The sequence below is a fragment of the Spermophilus citellus genome, assembly GCF_964194105.1.
Source record: "Spermophilus citellus genome assembly, chromosome: 2".
In the NCBI taxonomy this organism is placed as follows: Eukaryota; Metazoa; Chordata; class Mammalia; order Rodentia; family Sciuridae; genus Spermophilus; species Spermophilus citellus.
The window spans coordinates 241,553,920-241,565,819 of NC_138183.1; the positions used below are offsets into that span (position 1 = coordinate 241,553,920).

General features: G+C 34.2%; 2 protein-coding genes across 2 annotated transcripts in view; both read left to right on the forward strand.

The window, feature by feature from the left end:
• The window catches only part of LOC308641864 (uncharacterized protein), a gene marked incomplete at both ends in the record, with an annotated part of 38,118 nt that extends 26,573 nt beyond the window's left edge, over nucleotides 1-11,545 (forward strand). Inside the window, 2 exons of the mRNA XM_081280447.1 lie at nucleotides 8,512-8,566; nucleotides 10,579-11,545. Of these exons, the coding sequence (XP_081136573.1) occupies nucleotides 8,512-8,566; nucleotides 10,579-11,545 (1,022 nt within the window). The remainder of the gene's footprint in view (nucleotides 1-8,511; nucleotides 8,567-10,578) is intronic.
• Nucleotides 850-1,806, forward strand: OR8K1 (olfactory receptor family 8 subfamily K member 1; the record flags this gene model as incomplete). Its single annotated transcript, XM_081276358.1, has 1 exon — nucleotides 850-1,806. The coding sequence occupies one exon, from the start codon at nucleotides 850-852 to the stop codon at nucleotides 1,804-1,806; it is 957 nt and encodes a 318-aa protein (XP_081132484.1).
• Nucleotides 11,546-11,900: the final 355 nt, after the last annotated feature.

The following is an 11,900-nucleotide window of genomic DNA, read 5'->3' on the forward strand; positions in this document are numbered from 1 at the left end:
CCTTAATTTCCTTGTCTTTGAAAGGGCAGGTAATTACTATCTACTTCCTAGAGTTTGTGGATATCATGTGAGACAATATCTATACAACAGTGCTTAGAAAACTGTGGGCACAGAATGTGTTATTTTGGTTCTTGATATTCATTTGCTTTTCTGCTCTTTGTTGGACTCCTTTCCATGATTCTCTATTTCAGGCTTATGAATAATCAGAGTGTGGTCAGGTCCTGTTCTTTCATCAGAGGGATGTATCATTGGGACACCATTAAGAGTAGTTTTTCACCTGTCAAAAAGGACAGATGTGGCAGACACAAGGTATCAACAAAAATCTAAAGTAAACAACTCATGGCATTAGATTTTATGTTGGTAAAGAAGCTGAGATGTATTGGAACATATACTAAATGATCAGAGGTTTCCTAATTACTGTCTTGTTGATTAGCAATGGTATGTAAATTCCTTTTCTTCTTATTTCTATGAAAAATGTAAGGATTGACTCTAAGGTAAAGGCCATGGTTTATGTACAGATTTTTTGCTTTAAAAATTATGACAAAAAATTAAAAAGAGTAAAATAACAATTTCAACATATTTACAATAACTTTATCTCCAAAGAACTAGATTTTAATACCTGCATTAAAACTAGTTCTATGTATCTTGCCTGTTTAAAGCTTACTTTACCAAAGTTCCAATGTGAACTAATGTGGTCTCCACCTCATGGCAGCAGAACTCCCTACTGGGTATTAGAGATGAAGAGAATTACCTTCCCACCATATTGTACAGCATGCTGTAAGTTCTCACAGAAGACAGAATTTCAAATATAACTTGTATTGACTTCTTTGGCTTACACAGGTTACCCGGATGAACCATATGGAGAAAAACAATCATACCACAGTGATGCAGGTTATGGAATTTATTCTCTTGGGGATCACTGACAACCCTGTCCTGCAAGCACCATTATTTGGAATCTTTCTAGTCATATACTTGGTAACAGTAGTAGGAAATCTGGGCATGGTCATCCTGACCCATTTGGATTCCAAGTTGCACACTCCCATGTACTTTTTCCTTAGACATCTGTCAATCACTGATCTTGGTTATTCCACTGTCATTGGCCCAAAGATGCTAGTGAACTTTGTGATGCATAAAAATTCCATTTCCTACATTGGGTGTGCCACCCAGCTGGCAGTCTTTGAGATTTTCATCATCACTGAACTGTTTATCCTCTCAGCCATGGCCTATGATCGCTGTGTAGCCATCTGCAAACCTCTTCTCTATGTGGTCATCATGAAAGAGAAAGTGCGTTGGGGGCTGGTGCTTACTCCCTACCTCTACAGCACATTTGTGTCCCTGCTTCTCACGGTTAATTTATTCACCTTGTCCTTCTGTGGCTCTAACGTCATCAGGTATTTTTATTGTGATTGTTTGCCTCTGCTTTCCATGCTCTGTTCTGACACACATAAACTGGAACTGATCATTTTGACCTTCTCAGGCTGTAACTTGCTCTCCTCCCTCCTGATTGTTCTCATATCCTACACGTTTATTCTAGTGACCATTCTCAGAATGAACTCAAAGGAGGGGAGATACAAAGCCTTCTCTACCTGCAGTTCCCATCTGACAGTGGTGGTTGTGTTCTATGGGACATTATTGTTCATTTACCTACAACCCAAATCCAGCCATGCTTTTAATATTGATAAAATGGCCTCCGTGTTTTACACCCTGGTGATCCCCATGCTGAATCCATTGATCTACAGTCTGAGGAACAAAGATGTGAAAGATGCTCTAAAGAGAACTTTAATTCGATTCAAAATCCCCACTTAACATCTTAATTTTCTCTTGCATATTATGTGAAACACACTTTTTTTAAATGCTGTATCAGATCAAAAAGTATAAATATTTACCAGCTTAAATTTTTCTCTTTTCCTGGATAAAACATTCTTTCTCATAGCAAATTGCACTCTTCTCCACATCGATAGAATAAATATTGCAGTCAGATAATAAATACCAAATGATGCTCAAGATCATATTGCAATCTATATTGTTTGTAAATAAGGAAAATCATACACATTTACAATAAATTTATGTACAAAGAACTAGATTTTAATATTTGCATTAAAACTAGTTCTATACCTTGTCTGTTTAAAGCATATTTTACCAAAGTTCCAATGTGAACTAATGTGGTCTCTACCTCATGGCAGCAGAACCAAATTTTCAGCTGAATTTAGGCCTGCAGAAGTAAAACTGTCTTAACTAGTGAAAATACAGTGAAATAATTTGTAATAGACATTTTATGTCAGTTACTGGGTGTTAAAGATACATGCATTTTCAAAATAAGTAATGTGTCAGCTAGTCAGGAGGCAAGAAAATAATTAAATAGGTGATTATAACATATCACGGATTTCTTTTTTCAGAATCGAGGCTGAATATAAAATACAGCATGCCAATTCAAAATGAAGTTTTCCATCAAATTAATACATTATATCTCAGGATAGATTGAGGATCTTTGAAGATTTTTTTTTAGGAGCCAAGAAAAAATTATTCAATAATTCTAGATCCTTTAGGGAAGCTTCTCAAGCTCTAGCAAACTGGTTTTTCAAGTCCCCCTGATGACACTAGTCTAGGATTGAAAGCCACAAAATAATTCTCAAAGAGAATTATCTAATCATCTAGGGGACTTACATTAATATGTTTAAAATATAACTTAATTCACAGATTAAAAGTAAGTAATACACTAAAAGGCTAATGGTATTTTCATTCCTAAGTATCTCATGTAGCTTATATAGTTAATAAGGTGGATTCTGCTAACAGAATGCTTTCTTTCTTTGTTTTTGGAAAAACCCTCAAGACTGATTTCCTGTATGATTTCTGTAATTCACATCTTTGATTCTTTTCTCATAGCTTCTTTATTCAGGAAGCAACACATACACATCCTGATAGAGACTTCAGACTTTGTGCAGGAGGCAGGAAGCCTTCTGGCTTTAAAATACCGAAGAGAGATGGCTAAACAAAGAAAATAGAATTTTGTACCATTTTATCCAAGCATCCAAATGTTCATCTCTTAATGTAATATCATGGGGTTGAAACTAAGGTGCATTTCTAACACGTTTACTTTAAATTAGGCATCAAATTTTACTACTAAATGTAGTAACTACTGCCAAAGCTGACTATTCTCTGAGGAGTCAGGCCTAGTCCTATTCCCACCACATATAATCAAGATACCTCATATATGGCTTTTGACTTCTATATGGCAGAGCAAAGATCCAGAATAGCCAAAGCAATCATGAAAATTAAAAGAAAAAGTTGGAAAGCTCATAATACACATTTGAAGACAGTCTGCCAGGCACAGTATACAAGACGATGCAACATTTGTAAAAATTGATAAATGAATTGATGGAAAGTGGTAGATATTCCAAGAAAATACAGGCACGTATGTATATTCAAGTCCCCCTGATAACGCTAGTCTAGGATTGAAAGCTGATTATAAGAAGCTAAATTAATTCAATGATATCAAATATGTGAACAACATAGAAATAGACCTAGATATAGATACAGATACCTAAGTCAGGAACAAAAGGTCATCTAAATAAAATAGTAGAGAATATGTGAAAGACAGTTATGGATAAATAGTATTGATCAACAATTATATGATAAAGAGGCTCAACACCCTTAGTCACCAGATAAATGAAATTATAATAGCAACAAGAAACCATTTACCAATACATTACCAAGTATGAAGAGAATTGCAACTATCAGTTACAGTTTTTCATTTCTAATATTATCATACACTCCAGAAAGGCCTGTAAAATGGTACTTTATTTTGGGAAATAGGTGACAATTTCAAATAAAGCTAAATAAATAACTACCATAGGTTTTAGAAATTCATTTCCTGGATTTTTGTTTACAAGGAATGAAACTACATCCAGAAAAATGTATGTATGTATATGTTACTGATAGTTCTTATTCAAATAGACAAAAGTGAAACTATCCCATTGTTTATCCACAAATAAAAGGTTATATTGAAGACTGTGGATGTGGCTCAGTGGTGTCCCTAAGTTCAATTCCTGTTACTCCACCCGTCCCCACCAAAAAGGATATATTGTTGTGTGTAGATGGACACATAGATGATAGATCAATTTATTTTATTTATTTTTGGTACCAAGATTAAATACAGACGGGCTTTACTACTGAGATATCTCTCCAGTCTTTTTTTTTTTTTTTTTTTTTTTTTTTAGTCTTAAACTAGGGTCTTACTAAGTTTCTGAGGCTGTCTCGAATTTGTGATCCTTCTACCTCAGTCTCCTGAGTAACCGGGATTACAGGTTTATACCACTATGTCTGGCAAATTGCAATGTCATTTTAAAAACAGAATACTGCCCAGCAATTGTATGAACTGAACTACCTATACATGTAGCAATGTGGATGAATTTCAATGGCATCAGCTACACAAAAACTTTTTTTTTTATGTTATGTCCTAGAACAGAAAGACTAATCTATCATGTAAAAAATTATAGCAGTTGTGGCCTGATATATGGAATGGTGGAATTTCCTATAAAGAGATACAGGGAAACTTCTTGAGGTGAAGAAAACACCCTCATACTTAGGAGCAGAAATAACATTTTTCAGATGTTATCCATATACACAGGGCATTGTTTTAAATAATCTGCTATTGCTTTCAATGAAGACCAAAGTTATGTAACCCTATTATTTATTTTTCTAGGCTATTTTATTTACAGCTGCTAAATAAAATTTGGCTATATATAAGGAGTACATGATGTGTGATGTACCTATATTACGTGAAATGTTTGCTTTGATTAAATTAATTTACATTTCCATCACCAAACCTAGTTACCTTTTGTATGTGTATGCGGTAAAAACACTTACGATCTAGTATATAAGAATTATTTAAGTATTGTTAACTATAATTACCATGGTGGACATTAGCTCCCCAAACTTATTCATCCTTCATAATTGAAGCTTTGAATCATTTGACCAGCATCTCTACATATTCCCCACCCAGCACCTTCGGTCCACCATTCCACTCCCTGATTCTATGAGTTTACCTTTTTAGATTCCACCTAAAATTTGATTGTGTAGTAAAATATCACTCTTTTAATGTTATTTTCCATTTTCCTCTCAGAAACTTTCCTACCATTTTATATAATCTATATAAACTAAATTTTAAAAGAATATATAATAACATACTAATATACAAGTTTCAACTGTGTTTGTAGTTTCCGGTATTTCACTCTATTAAACAATGATAATGTCAATAATTGTATTTACACTTTTATAGCTTGTATTTTATCTATAAAATCAATTTCCAGAAGCAGCCTGGTCAAACCAAGGTTGATTTTTTTCAACTGTTTAGAACCTAATGTTTAGAATAAGTATGTTGAAAGGTTTAGCATAATTATGTTTCTCAGTTCATGGTATATTATCATGATAGAGTCAGCCAAGTTTCTCTTATTTTTTCAGCTTAATATTTTGAGTATTTCTGCACATAAAAATATGTCAAATTGTGTGCAACTCCAAATTTATATGTTTAAATCTTAATTCCTAGCATCTCAAAATGTGATTGCTTTGAAGAAGTAACCAAGCCAAAGTATGCTCATCTGACTGGTTCCTAACCCATTTAAACCAGTCTTTATAAAAAGAGAAGATTAGGATAGAGAAAGGGAGAAACACCCAATACACAAATAGAACAGGGAAAACCAGGTGAGGACACAGTAATATGATGGCCATGTGTAAGCCAAAGAAGGTGGAAACCTTGATCTTACACTTCCAGGCTCCAAAACCATGAGAAATATTTTGCTGTCTAAGCTACCCTTGTCTGTCATTTTGTATTGGCATTCCACAAAAATTAATACATCTTTCATCTTTAGTTTTTTTATGTAATCACAGCCATCACTATCAAATAAACACATCAGGCTATTTAATGTGACTGCTTTTTCTTGTGTTCTTACAGATATACATTACTGTGCAGTGTGTACATATTTATGCTTTATATACATGTCATCATGCCTCACATTGTCAGTTCTAGGATTAAATTAAAGCTTGTAAAGGACAACATTTTTGTATAAGTGAGCTTAATTTCCCATGCAGATAATTTACCCGAAGTATTTGTATCAGATAATATATGTATAAAGATGCATATATAAAATATCTGGTGTTTACAAATGTAGTTATGCATCAACATATTTACAGTCATCTTCCAATATGACATAGGGCTTTTGCTTTTAGATATTGTGATTCTTCTCTAGCACTTGTCTACTCTTCTCAGCTGAAATGAAGCATAAAGAGTAAAAGAATGATTTTATTACATGAGGATTGTTTTGGAGGCCATATCCTTTTTAAACATCCACTTTACCCCGTTTCTGGAAATGATATTAATGTTGATTCTATTATTAAAGTAGAAAGAGGATAAAATGCCAACAGAAGGTGGGCATGATAGGCATTTTCCTTGTACATATAGTTTGTTCTGTGTGGGATGCTAGACCATTCATTCCTAGTTCTTCCATATTGGTAGTTTCCATCATGGATCTCTGCCTGGAAATGAAGTGCTCTGAGACTCACTTCATTTACCGTGAGACTCAGCTGGCAGGAACTCGAACACAGTTCAATAATAGAGGCTCAGACTGCCACAGAGAAAACCCAAAGGGCATCTGGGTAAATTCCTAGAGGCCAACCTTGTTTAGGAGCCAATCCTAGGTGGCCTCTTCTCCAAGGATTTAACTAGTGATGTGTAGGTCCTAGAGCCACCTGTGCCTCAGTTAGGGCCAAGGTATATAGAGCTACACAAACTCACTGCTGCAGTCATGTAGAGACTCACACTGGAACCCTAAAAGATTGTCCACTACAGGTGGGTAGGAAATAGTTTACCTGATTTTTGCATAAGGGCCTTAAAAACATCCAAACTGTGTCTTACAATGTGCCACTCCACTTTGATTTTGGAAAATACTATGAATTTCATATAATCAAGTAATACAATACTTTAACGGTTTGTTAATAATACTTAATGGTTTTTAAAAACAGGTGTCAAATACAATCCATTTTTTTTTCCAAATTAGAGCTATTGTAAAGTCTCATATTTAATAAATTGTGTAACTAGAAAAATAATTCATTTTTCCTCATTGAGAATGTATATATCATAATTGCATTGTTGCTATATTATCTAAAATAAAAATTTTATGCTTATAACATTGAAATTATAAAATTATAAAGAAAATGTGTGACTTTCCAAATGCAAAATTAGGTCCCTTCTTGAGACTATAAACTTAAATCAATAATTTTCTTAGGAAATTTTCAATTAAATCTGATCACACACAGGCAAATACAGAGAGCTGCATACTTCATAATCAATGCCATAAGGCAAAGTATTTTGATAAAGCAGATTTCTTGCAGTAAAATAAATCTGTAAACACTTTAGTTCATGACAGATCAGAAAGAAGGCTTAAATTAGATGTTAAAAATTATGGAGTTCCACTTGAGGAGAGGCATTTGTGTCTAAGCACATGGAGGACTTTAGCTATGGAAATATAGATTCCTCATTTGATTAGACAAAACCTCTATGACACATTCAAAGGGGAAATAAAACCCAAGAAGAAAATACACATGTACTGGTTTGCCCTTGGTTCATTTGAGCATCAGTATGCTCTATATTGTACCATTTGTTTGCTAAATGTTTAATAGATGCTCCATAAACACACAAGGTATAATATCTTGGAAATGTCACTTTGATCACTCCCTCTAAAACTGCATTCTATAATATTTAAAAATGCCCTGCACACTTGTTCAATTGCTAAAAACAACGTCACCATGGTCTATTCTTTGAATCTCTCATATAACTCATTATACGAATTATGTTGAGGGGAACATCTTGTTTCTAGGTGCAGCAGATTTAGCAACTGTTCTCAATGCCAAGCTTCTCCACTTTTGGCTCCACTTTAGGAATTCCATTCATACCCTGTAGTTTTGTATTTTTTTCTTTTTTAAAATTTTCATTCATACTCCACCTCTAGTCTTTTCCAATTCCCACAATCCATCACCCTCATAACAGCAAGTGTATTTTTTAAATTTTTATTTAATATTTCATTTTTTTAAAACTCAAAGCTAATCGTATCGTTCACCTATCTTGAAATTTCTCTGTGGTTTAAAGAAAAGCAATGGTGATCCATATTATCTGATTCTACTAATTCTCTTCTTCTCCTGTCCTACTCATGGTCTCTTCCATTATGCTTCACTTTACACACAGAAAAACCCTAAGTTTTATTTTCCACTCCAGAGTAGCCTTTGCTACATATTCACTGTTGCTTGGAGTCATGGAATGTTCTCACTATGACTCATTAAATAGTTGATTCCATCTGTCTTTTAGGTTATGGTTATCTCAGAAAAAGATTTCCCTGATTCCCATATGAAATAATTCTCCCCGGTTATGTTAATGCATCTTCTTGTTGAATTAACTCATTATACTTAATACGCTCATTACATTTAATACACACTGCAATTATCTTGTTTATGTTTTCTTAGCAGAATTTTTCTGTTCCGTGGAATTGGAATTGCAGGTCTATGAGGTGAAAAATGGGTGATTTATGTGAAGCTTGAACATTTACTGGCACAGAATAAAATTCAATAAATATCTGATTAATTAATAAATATAAATATAAGTCAAAGAGTCCAAGAAAAGGAATGATGTATGTTGTCAGATGCAAACATATAACATAAATGATAAATTATGGCAGGCCTTCTATTGGTATTATTTCATAACTTCATTGTACATTGTAATTGTATTAATTTTTTTTATAACTGAGTAAATTTTTCTATACCTTTATTTTTAGAAAGAGAAAATGACAACAGTTCTGGGCATTTACAGACATGTATGATGAAATAATCTTCACTCTCTGAAACATAACCCCATAGGTTTAGATGAGGAACTTTGAAATAGATAACTGCTGGTTGCACTAGTGCAGGCCTGTAATCCCAGTGACTCAGGAGCCTGAGGCAGGGAGATCCAGGTTCAAAACTAGCCTCAGCAATTTAGCTAAGCCCAAGCTACTAAGCAAGACTCCATCTCAGTCTGGTGATGTAGTTCAGTGGTAAAACACTTCTGGGTTAAAAAAAAAAGAAGAAAAGAAAAAAGAACAATATGATATCAAAAACAAATAGACATGAATAAATAGATATGACTTTCTTGGGTCAGGCACTAACAATTGTGTCCCCAAAAAGTGTTTAATACAACTAATTAAGTGCAAGTGATCATTTTTAAAATAGACTGTACATATAACAATATTAAAACACTGAGTGATCAGCTGGGTGTGGTGGTATACACCTGTAATCCCAGTGGCTGAGGAGGCTGAGGCAGGAAGATTGGGAGTTCAAAGCCAGCCTTAGCAAAAACAAGGTGCTAAACAACTCAGTGAGACCCTGTCTCTAAATAAAATACAAAATAGGACTGGGATGTAGCTCAGTTGTCAAGTGCCTGAGTTCAAGTCTTGTCACACTAAAAAAATAAAATAAAATAGGAAGTGATTATAGGGAAATGATTCACCATATTAAAGTAGCATAGCAATAATAATATATATTATAATTACTAAAGAAACTATACGAAATGAAGATATTTACTATTACTGTCATAACAAAAATAACAATATTAAAATCTGAAACCAGTAAGTTAAAATTACTAAAGTTAAGATTTGGTATATTTTATCTTATTATCCAAATAATAAAAATAATAATTAAAGTTATGATGAAAAATAAAAATACAGATGATTGGGTTGTAACCTAGTGATGCTTGTCTAACATGAACATGGCACTGGGTTCAATTTCCAGCACATAAAAAAAGAATAGATCAATAAAAAATAAAAAGTGGAAGGAAAATGTGAAGAACTACATAAGTATGTAGAACCAAATGAAAAACAGTAATAAGAATGAACAGGTTGAAGCAGTATTTAGTAAAGAATAATGTCAAGGAATTATAAAAATGATCCAGTCTACTGATATAATATTTAAAATTTTAAAATTTGCAATCTGAAATCTGTTCCTAGAGACATAACTTCATGTATATTTGTCTGAGTTAATAAAATAAGAACCAAATTTCTAAGAGACAGGGATGGTAAAATATGCAAGTCAAACATACATCTAGCTCAAGTTATATAAAAGGACAGAATACACAAACTGGAGCACAAGAGTGTCTAGAATCATCTATGCTTGAGGAAAACCACAAGGACTCACATCAAGTACTTTCAGAGAAACATTGGATTATTGAGAATGAAACAATTCATTAAGACTATATCACACATCATAACACATGGTTAAGAATCAAGGCTTCAAAGTTTGCAAGCTAAGAACATCTTCTTAATTCAATAAAATTGTGAGGAGATAAAACCTCAAAATGTCACAGGATGCCAGGCCATATCTTTTCCTCATTATATTTTTCCTCACTCTATAATATTGCAGGTTTAATTCCTAGACCTAGAGCTTGAATAGTAATAACTAAACAATATCAATGCATGATTGAAGGAAGGCTTGCTGCCACATTTAATAGTACTCAGAAAATAATATTTAAGGTTGTAACCACTTGTTTTCTACCCCAAACAGACACAATTCCAACTCCTACATGGATCCTGAAAATATCACACAGGTTATTGAGTTTGTTCTCAAAGGAGTCTCAGAAGTGGCAGAACTTCAAACTCCTCTTTTCCTAGTTTTCCTGGTTATCTATGGGCTGACTGTATTGGAGAACCTGGGCATCATCACCCTCACCAGTGTTGACTCTCAACTTCAAACCCCCATGTACTTCTTCCTACGACATCTGGCTGTCATCAACCTAGGAAACTCTACTGTCATTGCCCCTAAAATGCTGGTCAACTTCTTAGTAAGTAAGAAAACCACTTCATACTATGAATGTGCCACCCAACTGGGAGCATTCCTCGTTTTCATTGTAGCTGAGATCTTCATGCTTGCTGTGATGGCCTATGACCGCTATGTGGCCATTTGCAACCCCCTGCTTTACACGGCCGTGGTATCTCAGAGGATCAGCCTTCTGCTGGTGTCCCTCACCTATCTCTATGGCTTTTGTACAGCTATTATGGTTTCATCTTGTGTATTCTCTGTGTCTTATTGTGCTTCCAATGTCATCAACCATTTTTACTGTGACAATGTCCCTCTGTTAGCCCTGTCCTGCTCTGATACTTACATTCCAGAAACTGTAGTCTTTATCTCAGCAGCTACAAACTTGTTCTTCTCTATGACTGTAGTTCTAGTATCTTATTTCAACATTGTTTTGTCTATTCTAAGGATGCGTTCATCAGAGGGAAGGAAAAAAGCCTTTTCCACCTGTGCTTCACATATGATGGCAGTCACAGTTTTCTATGGGACTCTGCTGTTCATGTATTTGCAGCCTCGAACCAGCCATTCCCTGGACACTGATAAAATGGCATCTGTGTTTTACACCCTGGTGATCCCCATGCTGAACCCCATGATCTACAGCCTGAGGAACAAGGATGTGAAGGCCGCCTTAAGGAGATTCATGAGGAATCCCTGCTGTTCCTTCAAAGCTATGTAGTTTTTGAAGTTGTAGGCAAGTAAAGATGTGGCTAAGGTTACCTGTCATTAAGTTATAAAAAGAAAAACGTATGTGACTGAGTTACAAAATTTAAGGTACCCCCTGGAAATAAAAAAATCCAGATGTAAGGAGCATTAAATGAAAAAAAAAATAAATTGAAGTTCATTAAGTTGTGAAGGTAACACAAAACATACCTGTTACTCAGTAGTTTTGCTTATGAGTGTTAGGGTCAATATGAAAGAAATTTTTACAGGGTTCCAGACAGATATATGTTTTTTTTTTTTTCAATTAAAACTCCTTGTCTATTTTTTAATATTGCTTGAATGAAGCAGCCTTTAGTACTATATGCTAAGAT